This window comes from Physella acuta, unplaced genomic scaffold, assembly GCF_028476545.2.
Source record: "Physella acuta isolate Inbredline_101_S28 unplaced genomic scaffold, ASM2847654v3 ptg000309l, whole genome shotgun sequence".
Lineage (NCBI taxonomy): Eukaryota > Metazoa > Mollusca > Gastropoda > Physidae > Physella > Physella acuta.
This window is the reverse complement of record NW_026731828.1, coordinates 282,163-298,752: the sequence shown is the minus strand read 5'-3', so window position 1 is coordinate 298,752 and position 16,590 is coordinate 282,163. Positions and strand designations below refer to the sequence as shown.

Below are 16,590 nucleotides of genomic sequence, written 5' to 3'. Positions count from 1 at the left end.
TCACATTTTCTTAATGCCTCTCTCCTATCATCATAAAAGTCACTTCCACCCCTTGCCCTATCATGCCTGGAAACTCCAAGAGTGTGATGTAATTTATGGACAACACCTTGGGATTATTAACAGAAATGCAACATATGGTAAAAGACCAACAAGTTTCAAAGTTTTTGTCACTACACTACCCTTGGAAAACTAAACCCTTGATGCCGCCCTTAAAAAACAAAAAGATGTACTGCCTCCCCATCCCCTCTCATCACATAAAATATTTACTTTTCTGCCAAAATCATTAAAGCTGTTTCTGGTATTATTTTTACCATAATCTTCAATGGTAATCATTACAAACAAATTAAAAAAAGAAGCAAAAACAAAATAACAATATAACTAGTTATTTGCAAAGGTGTCCGACTTTAGAGATGCAGAATGTTATTTTTATGTAATACTTATTGACTTATGTACAGTTGACAACTAAGAGGTGACAACTAACAATGATTTAAAACCTAAAACCTGCATTGTTTGATTTATCATGCAGTTATGCAGTGTATTGAACATTAATCAACTTATGCTTTTTATTTTCAGCCTTTGTGATACATTAATGGATAGACTTCGAGCTCTTGCTAATTTTGTTGATTCAAAAAATGTCTCAGTACATCGATTAACTGAAGATCCTACTAAAGCATGGGATACAATGAAAGCCAAACAGGTCAGAGAAACCAATTTATTCATTGATTTCCAACTTGTATTTTTAGATAGGACAGTACTTATCATACTACATATTCCTTTTTTTTTTTGCTTCAACTCTTGGAACTATTTCCAATTTTCACTACATCATTTTCTGAGGCTTTTTTGTTGTTGATATGTATACCATGTGAACAGAAGGCTTGACGTATCATTATTGAACCAGTCCATGATGATTTCCCAAAAACTTTTTGCTAGAAAACCAACTGCCCTTACAGTCATTAGCCTAACAAATATATCTTTATAAAAGAAACAAACCACATACATGGCTTCTATTTAATTAAAAGAATACATAAAAAAAACTTAAATAGTTTTTAAATTCTATATTTAAATTAAGGTTTTATTTTTACTTTATTATTATATTATTATTATTTATAGTTACCAAGAAATGTATGACATGTAGACATTTATAATTTATAAGATCCAGTCAATTCTGATTTTTAAAAAATACCTTTATCATATCATTTGGGACAGGGGCTCTTGAAATATGCAAATAGCCTTTCTTAATTATACCTCCCTTCTCAACCCACCACCAGTTTAGCAAGCTGTGAAATTATTTTTAGCTCCATGTGAGATGGGGCTGTTGCTGGTATAATAAAAGCATCAATGATGTGGTATACAACACTGAGAAGAGATTTTGTCATTGACACACCTGCATACTTAATGTACACAATTGGTTATATCCTGAGTCGAAGGATTTTCTCTTTAAAAATATATACAACTTTTAAAAAAATTATAAATGTATTGTTTCCTGGCCACATAGGGTTTCTTATTACAAATTTCATTCCCCCTTTTCTATTTTACACTTAAAAAATATTATTTTATCATTCGTTTTAATTATTTAAAGTAATTTTTTTGTTTAAGGTGGTTCAAGTTTTAGAGCCTTTAGATCCTCTCACTTCATTATCTGAGGATAAGATTCGATTTGTCTTCTTATCTGACACACACAACAAAATTGAGAGATTGGACTCTTTTGTACCAGCGGGGGATGTCTTACTGCACGCAGGAGATTTCACTTCAATTGGTTTGCCAAAATCAATTCATGAGTTTAACCAATATTTAGGTATGTTAGTTCTTGCATATAAGAGGTGACAACTAACAATGATTTAAAACCTAAAACATGTATTGTTTTATCATGCAGTTATTCAGTACATATAAATATACAAATGAAGGTTTCATATTAAATTAACTTAACATACTTAAAGTCATCTGTTTATTTAAGATTTTTTTAAATCACTCTTGATAATCTAAAATGTATTAAATACTTCAAAAGTTCCCAGTGAAGTAAGTAAAATACCCTTTTAGATACCATGCCTCTTAAACATATGAAGTATAGTTCATTTGTATCTTTGACATAAAAATATAAAAGGATTGTATAGTTGGCGACACGCCCAGACATCTTAAGCTTCTCTGACTAAAGTCAAGATAATCTGTAGTGCTGGGTGAATTTACAGACGCAAACCTAAGAACAAAACTCATCACTTTCAGATTAATAACAAAGTGCTATTTGCTTTATTGTTTTACCACAATGTCTCACTAATGTTATTGCATAATATAAGAATAAATGAAAAACAAAAGAATTAAAAATAAAACACAATAAATAACATTTTTCATATTAGACCTGTATCAAAATTACATATAAACAAAATGGAAATTTGTTTTGTCAATTTTACCTGGATGATAACTCAATTAAATGTGTATTCAGATTAATAAATTGTGTAAAGTAAAGTTCCCTTTTCAAACCTGACAGTCTACAGGGCAAGTGAAGTAGAGTTCACTTGTTTCTGTGACCTCAGCATATGAAGAGATAGTGTGGTCAGCACTATGCACAGCCGCCTTTACTTTCCCTAACGTGAGTTAGGTGCCCATCAGAGTTGGGTGGACTCAGGGACAGTCTATTGACTTGAACCCGGATTCGAACTTGAGACTTACAGGTTAGCAGTCCAGCTCTCTACCGTCCCATTTAATAAATCGGGTTCACAAATAATTACCTGTATAAATTTTATTTAATTGATGAATGTTAATTAATGATTTAGGTATTTATCATGTTTATTTATTAATTCCACTTCTCGCTTCTCAGGCAATCTTCCCCACAAGGTAAAAATTATAATTGCTGGTAATCATGAAATTACTCTAGATAGCACAATGATAAACAGAGAAGATATTAAAGACTATGTTTCTAAAAAATTTAACATTTTGGTAAGTATTGTTGCAATTGATAGTCTATTTACTAAAATTACTAATTTTCACAATTTGTTTTTAAGAACAGTCCAGATTTTAAAAAATTAAACTCTGTAAGTTATCATATAAAAAAATAAAAATGGTAGCTGCAATTAGGTTTATGCAAATATTAATTAAACAGGTAAAGTTAGTATCTTTAATTCATGAGGATACTACAACTACATTTTTAATTATTTTAAGCTACTATATAGTATTGTCATTTTAATTCTATAAGCAAGAAACTAATGAATGTGTACTGTCATAATGTATATTGTTTGATAGCCTGCCTCATATGATGAAGTATTAGTCAAGTTAAATGTGACATCATCCAGAGATCTTTTGACCAATTGTATCTATTTGATGGATTCAAGTATAGATGTGTGTGGAATTAAAATTTATGGTAGTCCTTGGTAAGCAAAATAATTAAATAATAACAAACTAGTACATACTAGTATTAAAAATTGGACATTATTATAAATTGTCTTATGGTTTGTTTCTTATTTTTAAATAACTCAATGTACAACTTTGCAAATTGGTAAATATATAATAATTTAAAAGCAGTAATTTTTTTCTTTATAACTTGCCACTTTTCATAAAATTATTGCCACTTGCTACAGTCTTCTATTTTGAAGTTAAATTGGTTTGCTGTGTGCATAACTATATCAAAAGTCATATTTGAATTTCATTTTTAAAAGTATGTTACGTTTGTTTTCAATAATGTAATTTAACATCGAAAGGGTCATTGATAAATGGTGTCCCACTTTTTAAGTTGTTTTCCATATACCAGATTGTTACACATTATTACAGCAGACCAGATCCCCCCCCCTGATTGTCAAAACAAATTTCTACTCACACAATCCCACCCTTATAACCATAGTTCAAACAAAAACAAATCTTTAGTTGATGTTTTTTTTTAAATAAATTTTTTCCCAATAAATGCAATGTCAGACTTTTCTTAATCACTAAGCCCTTCATTTCCCCTCCCCCTACAACAAGGATGACACCATTTTTACCTGAATATTTGTAAAAATGTCAATACATTTTTTTTACCCCAGGCAGCCAGAATTCCATGGCTGGGCCTTTAACTTGCCTAGGGGAGCTCAGTGTTTAGAGAAGTGGAACATGATTCCAGATGATACAGATATACTCATGACACACGGACCACCTTTAGGTAATTATTTATTAAATTTGTTACTTCTCTTTTAAAATATAGTAATGAATTTAAAAATTGAATTATATACTTGAACCAGATTTTTAAAAAATTAGTTGAAGAAATGAAGAGAAAAAAATATCTTGAAATTTATATTTAAAATCTTCATAAATGTATCTTCCTATCTGTGATGAATGCTATCTCAGTGTATTGCAAGGGTATGAGAGTATGTATGTTGAGAATATTCCTGGGGAGGTTTCTGCGAAAAAAAAATTTCAAATTTGCAGGGGTGGCGCCCGACTGGGCGCGATTTTTTTTTTCTATATACGGTATATAAAAATAAAAGTCGATTTTGGTTTGGCATCGTTCATCCGATAGCCATGAGACTTTGGGGAGTTCATTATACCACTCTAGGGAAGGGTTCTGTAAAAAAATAATTTTTAATTTCGCAAGGGCGGCGCCATGGGAGGGTCCGATTTTTCTCTATATACGGTATATAAAAATAATAAAAGTGAATTGTAGTGATACCTTTCATCAGATAGGCATGAAACTTCGGGAGTTCATTATACCACTCTAAGGAAGGGTTCTGTAAAAAATAATTTTTAATTTCGCAAGGGCGGCGCCACGGGAGGGTCCGATTTTTCTCTATATACGGTATATAAAAATAATAAAAGTTAATTGCAGTGACACCGTTCATCCGATAGGCATGAAACGTTGGGGAGTTTATTATAAAACTCTAGGGAAGGGTTCTGTAAAAAATAATTTTTAATTTCGCAAGGGCGGCGCCACGTGAGGGTGCGATTTTTCTCTATATACGGTATATTTTTTTTAAAAAGTCGATTTTGGCGTTACACCGTTATCCATAGCCATGAGACTTTGGGGGAGTTGATTAGAACAATTCAGAGAAGGGTTCTGTAAAAAAAATCCTTTTTTAATTTTGTAAGGGCGGCACCACGGGAGGCTGCAATTTTTCTCTATATACGGTTTATAAAAATAAAAGTCTATTTCAGTTTCACATTTTTTTCTCTATTCACCGTATATAAAAAATAAAACTCGGATGCGGTTCATCCGAGTGCCATGAAACTTTAGGGAGTAGATGAGAATACTCCAGAAAATATATCTGCGAAAAAGAAAACTAAAGTTTCTTATGGGCGGCGCCATATAGGGTACAACTTTTGTCAGTACACGGTTTGGCGCCCAGAGTTTTAGAGCGACTATGTTGGCACTTGGCACCCATTAATCGAGCGTCCTGCATAGCGAGTAAGGGGTACTACTATATTCAGCGGTAAAACTACAACAGTCTTCTAAAAATAACTTTGTAACGCGAGGAAATCCTTCTGTACAGTTTCGTCACCTTGCCAAAGATGAAAAAATAACTTTTTGAATATGAGGAGCCTACTGTAGAGTTTCGTCACTTTGCGATTGATGCAATAAGCATCTTCTATTAGACAATCCAGTCAGAAATTGAGATCGAGCATCTAATAATAGACCATTAGTAACGCTAGCATATTGCATCAGTCACACTGATGTTTAAAACACGTCAAATACTTTTTTTACGTGTTAAAGAAAAAAATCCTTTTCATTTGTGTCACTTTAGCGAATGACGAAATCTGCATCATTATTAACAGGATGCTATTTGGCACGATGGCGCCTGTTAGTTTTAAGGAGCCAGGGGTCGTACTCCGCGCCTATGCGGCAGTGTAATCTGGGGGTGGGGGCCCTGAGAGCGCCCCTCTACGTCCCTGACACATGGGTGGTCATCGAAGTGTGTTCTACCATATAATTTCGGTGAGTGATTAATGTACACTCAATGTTTTCATGCGGTAGTGTAGGTAAACCCGTGTCCCGATAATTATTATCCAGCAGGCATTGTTAACATTTAAATAACACAGTTTTAGAAAACAAGGTGACGCGTGTAAGAACATATGATTGGTAATGCATTGGTGATATCCTTCTAATATACTTCGTCAGACTTTCTTCTATCCCCGCGGCAACGCGCGGGGGCGGGTAGGCTAGTTACATATATTTTACACCTATTAATAATTGTTTTCCACTACCATATGCATCAATTCCTTGTATAATTTTGCTTTGTCTGAAATATAAATAATAGGATTTGCCTTTTTTCCTTTTATAAAACCATTCTGTAAATTCCATTATGTTAAGGTCATGGTGACTTATGTACATCTGGTCTAAGAGCTGGCTGTGTAGAACTTCTAGCAACCATACAAAAACGTGTCAAACCCAAGTACCATTTGTATGGTCATATACATGAAGGTAAAAAAATTGTATTTAGTCAAAACTTTGATGTATCATTGCATTCTGTTCACTTGTTTGATCTAGTCTAGTCTATATACTACTAAAAGTCAAGTTTGTTTACATGTTTGAATATTTATTTGTTTTTTTGTTTGTTTTTTTGTTTGGCTGATTGACTATTGCGCATGGTTGCACTCATCGTGGAGAGCTGTAAAATAGTATGTAGGTAGAGAAAATGTTTTGTTTTAAGACAGACTGTTAATCACACATTTATTTAAAGACGTTAATTAATTTATTGATTTATTCAGACGTAGAGTAACCCTATTTTTTTAAAAAGTTTAGAACGACCACTACACTCGGCGGGACCGTGACGTCACAGTTTTTTGTTTACTCTTTAGTACAATAAAATGGCGGCGTCTATCGAAGAAAATTGTGTTCCCATTCAAAAGTTTAACGCGTTCTAAATCTAATTTACTGTCGGTCATAACTTTAACAATACGTCCGTTTGCTGTATTTATTACGTTCCAACACTTATATCAATTTTCAACTGTCTTTTTTCATTTAGTTTTACAATAAATTTCAATACAAAAAATATGTTGGGGCGCCAAAATGGTTTGGAAAAATAAATTGAAAGGTTGAGGGGGGTGCAAATCAAAAGTTTGAGTGCGGGGGGGGGGGGTGCACATCAAAAGTTTGAGGGGGGGGGTTGCAAATTGAAATCTTGCGGGGTGGGGGGTTCAAATAGAAAAGTTTGTCCCCGGGCGCCGGGAAGGGTCGCTATGCCTCTGAGTGACAGACGTGATGTTTTTTGATGGATGACCCCCGAAACCCACAGTTAACCAACGGATGACGGGTATTCTAGTATAACATAAAAGACAAAGTTAAAAAAAATAACTGTTCAACTGACAGTCTGTAATTTGTTATTTCCTAGTTCTTAAAGTACTATTATATAGTACCTACAGTTCCAAACATTAGGAAAAAATAAATTTTTATTTTAAGTGAGTACTGATTAGTATTGTACTAATTTTAACTACAAATGTTTGAAAATAAGTTAACCTTTTTTTCTCATTAACAGGCTATGGTGTAACAACAGACGGTCAAACAATTTTCATGAATGGCTCCAACTGTACAATACTGTATAAACCCCACAATAAACCTATTGTTTTTGATTATCCCATTCCTAAAGGTCATACCAAAGCAGAATTAAACAATCTGCCAGTTAATAATATTAGTGAAAACTCTTTTTCTAATACTTAAATACTGCTGATTTTAATATGTTTAGAATCTAACATTATTAAATAACAAAATGTTAACAATAATATAATTATAAATGTATTCTATATACCTTTATAAAGTAATATAGGTCAATAATTTAATGGCACATCATATGGGACAGTGAATTTTTGTCCCAAGGTCCTGACTTATGATCTCAGGCTTGGGACCACTAGACGTTCATGATTTCACCCGGCCCTGATGGTGACTCAACTTACATTGGAGGAAGAGAAGGCAGCTTGGCATAGTGCTGACCACACCATCCTTTGCCATGGTCAAGATAAACTCAATACTTCATCTGCTCTATGGATTGTTAGGCCTGAAAGGGGAATTTTAATTGTTTTATGTAATTAGGAAGTAAAATTTCTTTTTTAAACTGTTCACGACCACGAGCTTTTTATATTTCAAAACTTTTCCCCTTTAATTAAATTTCAAGAAAATCACAATAGTCTTAAAAAGCCTATGTAATCATACTAAATTTTTTTTAAAATCTTTTTAAAAATATGCAAGCGATAAAATTATAGTTACATTTTAAAAACTTAAATCTGTTTAAGAAACATCGATTACACATTTTTATATTTTTGTATTGAATATAAGCCGTTGAAAAGCCGTTTAGAATTATTTTATCAATTTAAATATTTTGATAAACAGCCCTCAACCTCTCCTTGAAGTCCACCGGAATGGCCAGGGAGAGTAAAACAATAAAAGTCAAAACAATTGTTTCCTTCATAAAATACACAGTAGTGATCTATGATGTATAGCCTGGTATTGTATTTATATTAAATAATATATTAATGTAACATCCCTAATCACCACAACACCCTTACTCCGCTAATCCAAATTAAAAATACTATTATATTATTATTTATTTGTTAGACTATTTCTAGCCTTAATAAAACCGGAAGTGATTTTGTACTTATTACACAAATATTCAATATTGGTTGAACAATATGCTTTCTGGCAAAAAAAAATTTGGAACCAGCGTTTCATGCCTATAATATTATTCCATTGTTTGAAGTGTGTGTGTAAAATGTGTTCATTTTATGGATGTGACACATTTCCATATGTAAATAATACCATTTGTGATTTTGAAAGTGGAGAGTTTTATACCTTTTAGATACTTTTTAAATGTGATATCTTACAATGTTCATGAAAAATAATTTTACTGTAACCTTAAAATGAGATCTTTTTAAAATTGTTTATTTTAATTTTTTGCACATACAATTTATTTAAACTCTAAAAAGTTTTGATACATTTTATGAAGTTGAAAAATAACATTTTATTTCCTGAACAAACTTTACTAAGGAATAACTAGATATGAATTGTTTAATTTAAATGCTTATACCAATTTTTTATTTTATGTAAATGAAAAGTTTCAAGAACTGACCTGTTGAATTTGTTCCATATTTACAACTTTTATGAAATATATTCTTGTATTTTTTATTTTGTGCACTGTGATACATATATGATGATATATTTTACTGTTAAACTGCTCATGATTAAAGTTTTCCGGTGAGATCATTGTTTTTTCCTTGTGTTTTTAATTAGATCGAAGTAATGCAGGGCCATAATACGATGCCATGCTGCCACTATGGTTACATTCATATGAAAACTAGGTGACTTCAAACACATTCACTGGCTACATAACTCTACAGCCTACAGGGTAGTAAAATCTTCTTCTTCGTTCTTAATTTTTAGTGTTGGGAGGGATCGAGCCTTATCTGCCAGATGGTTTGAACTCGAGACTTTTTTTCAAATTTATCAACCATGAGCTTTGCCGACTCGACCATGCTTCCATCACAATTAAGGATTACGTGTCAACTGGTTATGCGCCATTGACTACGATTTCAGCCTGCTTTTCTTTTTGGATTTGCTTCCATAGCCTTTGTTCAACCAAGTACAAACTACAAGGCAGCAGTTGTTTGAATTTGGAGTTGTCTCTCCTAGAAGAGTGGCTGTCCCCAGCTAACGAGCCTCATCTGCCCAAGGGTTCGAACTCGAGACTTTTCGGTTTAGCAACCATGAGCTTTACCAACTCGACCAAGCCAACCCCTAGTAAATTCATATCTTTAATCAGATTTTCATTACAATTTAAAATGTTTTGCAAGAAACGTCTGTTCAAAGTTGTTTACTCACATCAGGCACAATTTTAATATTGTGAATATGACAAATCACACAAGTCCCTATAATAAAGTATTGTCTTGATTGTCAACTCGTAGGTAATTTACAGACTCAATTCACGTCACAAAATTATTTATAAAAAGACAAGCATTTTAATTGTAAAGAATGTTTTAATTAGAAAACAAAACGTTTTGTTTTAGATTAATACAGAAACAATATTTTCTGCTCAATTTGGAAACAGTATGATGTCCTTTGGGTATGGCACATAAAATGTATAATATAAAAAATTCATCACTATATATATAAACACAAGTACCAGTATACAATACAATTGTTTTGTCATAGTCCTTTCATGGTTTTTTTAACAAGTAAGAGTTTAACAAAAGCCCATAATGATGTCAAATTTAGAAAATCACCAGTGGATTTAGTACAAATGGAAAAAAAAGTTTACTTGTAGGTTTCAACTGCACATTGGTAATTGAATTTTTCCCAATAATCATCAATGGTGATAGGTATCAAAATATAACATATGAAGCAAATATGGCACTTGTACATATATTTCATAAACGTAGATCTCACCTACACAATTTGGTGTGAAACAGAAATTCACTTTTGGCTATAAACTTAAGAATAATTCCTGAAATCACAGTAACTTAAATTTTTAAACATTTTATTTGCAAGTTTTATTTTAACAAGCTCAGTAGATAACAATGAATGAGCTTTATGTATTCATTTTTTATAACAGTTGAAACAAGCAACAAAATTTATGAAAATCAGTTTTTTAAATTTTGATATTTCAAAATTTAATTGCTTATAATTTGTCTTGCAATTAATTCTTTCATTATTTCATTGCTTCCACCATAAATTGGTTGCACTCTTGCATCAAGATACGCCTTAGCAATGGGATATTCCATCATGTAGCCCCATCCTCCATGAAGCTGGACACATTGATATGCGATTTTGTTCTGCAGCTCTGACACCCTAAGAGATGTGATAGGGAGAGACAAATGCATTGGTTATTTTTATTTTTTTTAACAGGGAATGGCTTCACTTACTTCACTTATTTATTGTATAGCTTTGTTACATCTTTTGTTTTTGCATGGCAAATTTATTTAATTTAAAAAAAAATATAAGTTTTTTTTTCAACATTTTTAAAGCTATAATTTTTGTTTCAAAATTTTAAAATATACTTTAAAATATGGAAGATGGACTTTGCACTTATTGCAAGCCAAAATGTACAGTTTAAAAATAAAAATCTAAGACCGAACTGACTATAATAGGTTGCTTGACATCATGCTGTTTATAAAGTCTCACATATGCAACAGTCACATTAAAAAAGTCACTTGTACCAATAATTCATAGTATGCAGGGAGTAAGTTATACAACAGATGCTTCTTACCAATATTTGCTCATTGAAGCTGTGCTCCCATCAAGCTTGTTGACATTGTGTAGCTCTAAGCACCTGTCCATGAAAGCTCTTGTGACTGCAATTTCTGTTTTCATTTCAGCTAACTTGTGTTGGATCACCTATAGCAATTAAGTCAGATGTGTATAACTGATTTGATTCAAATGATTGAGGATTGACCAAACCTAGCATAAGTTTAAGTAAGAGTAAAGGAAAGGTCTATCCATTCCAATTCTATGCCAAGATACACTTAGAAATGACAATTACACAATTTAATAAGTTTGTCGTTGATTCAGCAACAATAAGCACCTTTCAAACAATAGGTATGGAAAACTATGATCATTACTAAGATTAACAAGCACAGAAACATAATTCTGTACTCAATAAATCTTATAAAAATTGTGACAAGAGAATTTCTTTAAGTTAAAATTGTGCTGTACCATTTAAGTTGGATTGGATGAGTATCACCATTCTTATGTGACAACTATTTGTTTATATATTGTCTTATTAGTACCTACTTGTAATTTGGAAAGTGTTTTCCCAAAGGCTTTTCTTTCCTTCACATACTTTCTGGTTTCTTCAAACATAAATTCACAGTTTGCAAGGCCCATGGTACTAATTAAAAGTCTTTCTTGAGGCAGCTCGTTCATCAGGTAATAAAAACCTTTGTTTTCTTCACCTAGAAGAGCTGACTTGGGCAATCGAACATCTTCAAAGAAAAGTTCAGCTGTATCCTAGAAAAGTAAATTCAAGTACTTGTTCAGACTTAAGCACCCTTAGGTTATCAAGCACTCTACTCTGCCACTATTTTTAATTTTAAACAATCTGGTACCTTTTAGTTTAAATCCATTTTTAAAATTAAATGTACATTAATTACCGTTAGTCCTTTTCAGAAATTTTAGTAAAATTTTATAAATTGAGAAATGTTTTGTTACCTGTGCCTTGAGTCCCATTTTCTTCAGCTTTTTGCCTTTTTTAAATCCTTTCATTCCTTCTTCTACCAAAAACAGACTCGTCCCATGGGCAATAGATTTTGCTTGTGGATTTGTCACTGCAACAACTATAACTACATCACTCATGAAGCCGTTTGTGATAAAAACTTTGCTGCCATTCAGGATGTAATCACTCCCATCTTTCTTGGCATTGGTTTTCACACCTTGAAGATCACTGAAGCAAATTTAAAAAGAATCAACATTTTGATTTACAGAACCCTTTTCGATATTGCTGCATAAGGTAGGGTTTATGTTTGTTTGACAGCAGCATTTTAAACAATTTTGTGATGTTTTCTGCCCCGTTAAGCTTAAGAAAGATAAGTAAGCAGTAATGCTGATCCACTCCTCAACCACACAAACTGATGGGATTTTTAACAAACAAAATACTATTTTTTCTCTGTGTAATTGGCATACAATATATCTACAATATATCTAAAATAACCATTTACCTTCCAGCACCTGGCTCAGTCATAGCAATAGCTCCAATACATTTTCCTGCAGTCATTTGTGGGAGAAACTTCTCAATTTGTTCTTTGTTACCGTAGTGTGAAATGTAAGGCATCACAATATGGGAATGCAGGGCCCAGCCTGGTCCTGAGCAATTGGAATACCCTCTAGAAGAGAAACCATTTACATTTTCTTTACAAATCATTATTTTTTTTTGCAGTTTAAAATCTAACTAAACAACACTTTGATACAAATAAATAATTTATATAAATTTGGTTTGGTTATTAACATGTTTATTTTAGGGTTACTTTTCCAATGACAGACACACTGTTATCCAATGGATACCATGGATCATCTACCGTATTCTTAACAATTAAGCTAAGTACATTGTGTGTGACAACAATACATTTGGTGTAACTAATACAATAGTAAATTAGGGTTAGGTATTAGTTAAAGCAGACAAAAAGCCCATGGAAATCAGTACACACAAAAAATAATTGTAGAACTTTTGCTTAAAGATAATTGACTATCAGCAGATGTATAACTACAGAGACAAAAAGCAGTCATACAAAGTCAGCAATACACATTTTTATCATTTAATAGTGAAAATCTTAAACCAAAGTGGAAAACACCCTTTCAAAATAACACATCAAATATACATTTTTTTAATATTTAAAATGTATGAGCTATATTTACTTACTGTTCCTCAATTACAATAGCAGCCATCAGGAAATCTCCACCAAGCCCTCCATGACTTTCAGGGGTGTCAACACCAAGCAAACCCATAGCTCCAGCTTTCTCCCAGCACTGACAAGTTTAAATAGTATTAATACAAGTTTCTTCATTCCTAAAGCAGGGTTTAGTTTTACTTGTGTGCAAATTATTACAAAGAAATTTTAGCATTTTATTTTAATTATAACAAAGTGAATAGAAATTTTTAAAATAATAGTATACTGAAGTTTATAAAATTTATTATTTTCTTAATAAGTTTCAACACAAAAATATTCACCTCTCTGCTAACTTGACCATCATTTTCCCACCTAAAAAGTATAAGAAAAATCAAATGTAATGCAAGCTATTGTACTAATTCAGGTATACAAAGTCATGATGCAACTATTGGACTGAAATAACTGATGAAATTAGTAAAGAGCAACTGTGTAAGGTCTTGTATCCTTATACTGAGTAGTCACATTCTAGTACGAATCACATAAAAACATTAACTCTGTTGGGTATGTTCAATAGTGTGAGATATACTTCAGCAGCACTGTCATTAACAAAATCATAAGGTTTGGTTTTAACCTTACAAAAGTTAATGGTTGCTATAAAACTAGTAGGCCCTATATAGAGCTTCACCTATGAAAGGAACAAATAATTTTCTCAATAGCTGCTTTTGGAACCAACTGATTAGCTGCATTATCAATAGGATGAAAAAACTCACTTATCATGGTTGGGGATAATTTCTTCTTGAAAGAACCTTCTCGCTGTTTGTCTGAATATATCATGGTCCTCATTAAAGATTCGCCTAGTTCCGATATCTAACATAGATCCAGACTGGCACGGATCAAGCCTGCTGTAAAATGAAAGGTATTAAAATACATTTAAAGTATACTTTCAATTAGACTTAGAATGTAACTTAAATAATACTGAGATTAAATACCTTTACATAACAGACAGTAGTGTAAGTTGAGCTATCTAAAGGAATGTGGGTATGACTCATATTTTAATATGTATTATAGCATTTAAATATATATTATATTCAACAAGCTCCAGATTGTCAGAATACTGACGTAAAAAAATTAACTACAAATAAATATCTCATTCTATGCTAATTTTTTTTAAATAAAAACAACTTCAAATCCTTAGAGCTCTTTGATCTATTATATATTAAGTGGTTTGAGTGTGATGTATGCCTATATATTAGGAAGTAGGGGGTTGTTTGTCATTTTTGTGTTACGTGGGCGTCGTGGGGTATAGGTGATAAAAAGGCTAGATGAGAGCAAGGTAATATAACACTATCTTTGATGGTGGAGACTGAGAGGTCAGATGGTAGAGCATTCGACTCAGTGGAGTCTACTGCTAACCCAAATTTTTTGAGATTGGATCCTGGGCTCAAGTCTGAAGAATATCCCTGAGTCAACTCAGCTCCGATGGGAAACTGACTCACTTAAATGAAAGTAAAGGCAGTTGGAAATAGTGCTGACCACACTATCCCTTCATAAACAGAAGTCACAGTGACAGATGAATTCTACAGTTTCTATATTATTATATTAAATAGGCCTAGGCCTATATATATTATATACATTATATAGATATAGATCTAGTTTATGATATGAGGATCAAAGGGGCAAAACCACAGTTGTCACACTTTTTAAATTTAATTTATAGCCTACTAAATGACTACATTAATTAATATTAATATTAATTAGGCTAGGCCTAATAATAATTAACTTATATACTATTGGGGGACTATTGTTGTAGTTGTTCTCGTTGACATTTGTCATTTATTTAGTATTTAGGTAGGCCTATTTTAAATTTATTTATTTTATTTTTATTATATTTTTTAATAGGCCTATTTATTTAATATTTAGTATTCGGAATTAGGCAACTAAAATTTAATTATTAATTAATTGCCGTCTCTTCTGGTTCTGGACGCTATAGCAAGACAAGTTATATCAGATAAATTATTATTATTATTAGCCTATAAACTAGGTCGTAGAAATCTAGATCTGATCTATAGATCTAGATCTACTGATCTAGTTTAGTTTAGTAGTAGTTTGATCAAAGTCCAAAGTTCGTTGCAGATTTCAAAGAATAAAAAAATCACTTCTTTCTAGTTCTACATTAATGAATTTTTCACCCGAGGATTAAATTAATAATTTTAATCTAGATATCTAGTAAAAATAAATGTAGGTTATTAAATTTATAAATCCTTTTATTTTTACCTTGAATAATATCTGGCATTGTTTATCAGGTTCTTTGAAGCTGTGGAAAATAATAATCGCCTTGCAACTGTCGATGCCATCGCTCTGACTGACTAAGCCAAAATACTCTCCTCTTACCTAACTTGTTTATATACAGTTCGCTCATAAACGTCATAGGCCAAAGTTCATTTCTGATAAAAAAAATTTTTACTGCCAATTTTACTCCGATCGAGATGGAACGACCCGTGACTAAACGACCCCGTCAAAACAACCCAGTCAAGCCACGACAAAAGGGGTCTGACTTATTGGCTCCCGACATATTACCTCCCGACAAAAAAATATCATATAACCACTTTAGGGGGGGGGGGGGTCGTCCATAAATGGCGTCACACTAGGGGGGGTCGTCCATAAATGGCGTCACACTAGGGGGGGTCGTCCATAAATGACGTCACGCTGATCGTAGGGGGGAGTGGGGTCCGTATGGAATTTCATAAACCTAGCTGTAACGATACTCAAGTTATCGTGTTTACAGACACACATAAATACACACATATACACACACACACACACACACAGACATACGGACAAGATTGCAAAATATTTTTTTCCGACTCAGGGAGGTGTAAAACGTCGAGATTTGCAAAAATCTCGATTCTTTTTTTTTTTTTTCACGATTACAATACTTTCTCTATACTCTGTAGGCCTATATACGAAAAAGTAAAAAAAAAAAAAACAACAACATTTTGAGGTATGCTCAGGTGTGAAGTCAATTTGATGAGGAGTGGGGGCTAGGCCTATGCAGAGGCGTAGCTTGGTGAGGGCGGGTGGGCCGACCGCAACGGGCGCCGACTCATAGGGGGTAGACAAAAAAGTAAAGCTCAATCAGAGTTACACAGTCGGAATTTTAAAAATAATAAAAAGTCTAGTGACAATTTAAGCGCAATTTCTTTATGTTATCCATAGCAATTTTTATTTTTTTGTGACCGAACGAAAGGATATTTTTTGCGCAAAAAACCTACACGATGCTCAGTTTAAATTAAAAATATCATCCTAGGCCTACACGATGCTCAGTTTAAA

At 32.6% G+C, this 16,590-nt stretch overlaps 2 protein-coding genes across 3 annotated transcripts; one reads left to right on the top strand and one right to left on the bottom strand.

Moving 5' to 3' along the window:
* The first annotated feature begins 581 nt into the window (after positions 1-581).
* LOC131940146 (metallophosphoesterase MPPED2) lies at positions 582-9,133 on the top strand. 2 transcript variants are annotated; one of them, XM_059298736.1, is made up of 7 exons: positions 582-697; positions 1,597-1,795; positions 2,813-2,931; positions 3,235-3,362; positions 4,008-4,123; positions 6,266-6,376; positions 7,431-9,133. In XM_059298736.1, the coding sequence occupies exons 1-7, from the start codon at positions 590-592 to the stop codon at positions 7,610-7,612; spliced, it is 963 nt and encodes a 320-aa protein (XP_059154719.1). In that variant the 5' UTR covers positions 582-589; the 3' UTR covers positions 7,613-9,133. The 2 variants fall into 2 exon arrangements, with proteins under 2 accessions (XP_059154719.1, XP_059154721.1); XM_059298738.1 differs by lacking the exon at positions 7,431-9,133 and adding an exon at positions 5,731-5,890 and having other exon boundaries at positions 6,266-6,375.
* Positions 9,134-9,898: 765 nt separating this feature from the next.
* On the bottom strand, positions 9,899-15,687 carry LOC131940155 (long-chain specific acyl-CoA dehydrogenase, mitochondrial). The gene is made up of 9 exons (XM_059298768.1): positions 15,535-15,687; positions 14,031-14,162; positions 13,602-13,632; positions 13,293-13,399; positions 12,595-12,759; positions 12,089-12,320; positions 11,672-11,887; positions 11,148-11,275; positions 9,899-10,729 (listed from the first exon to the last, which is right to left on the bottom strand). The coding sequence occupies exons 1-9, from the start codon at positions 15,612-15,614 to the stop codon at positions 10,552-10,554; spliced, it is 1,269 nt and encodes a 422-aa protein (XP_059154751.1). The 5' UTR covers positions 15,615-15,687; the 3' UTR covers positions 9,899-10,551.
* Positions 15,688-16,590: the final 903 nt, after the last annotated feature.

Bases quoted from the DNA above. Each gene is read 5' to 3' on its own strand.
- LOC131940155 (XM_059298768.1), bottom strand. From the start codon at position 15,614: ATGGCATCGACAGTTGCAAGGCGATTATTATTTTCCACAGCTTCAAAG. The intron at 14,163-15,534 runs GTAAAAATAAAA...TTCATTTTACAG, and splicing joins AATGCCAGATATTATTCAAG to CAGGCTTGATCCGTGCCAGT. The intron at 11,276-11,671 runs GTAGGTACTAAT...TAATTGCTATAG, and splicing joins AAACACTTTCCAAATTACAA to GTGATCCAACACAAGTTAGC.
- LOC131940146 (XM_059298736.1), top strand. From the start codon at position 590: ATGGATAGACTTCGAGCTCTTGCTAATTTTGTTGATTCAAAAAATGTC. The intron at 1,796-2,812 runs GTATGTTAGTTC...CTCGCTTCTCAG, and splicing joins TGAGTTTAACCAATATTTAG to GCAATCTTCCCCACAAGGTA. The intron at 6,377-7,430 runs GTAAAAAAATTG...TCTCATTAACAG, and splicing joins GTATGGTCATATACATGAAG to GCTATGGTGTAACAACAGAC.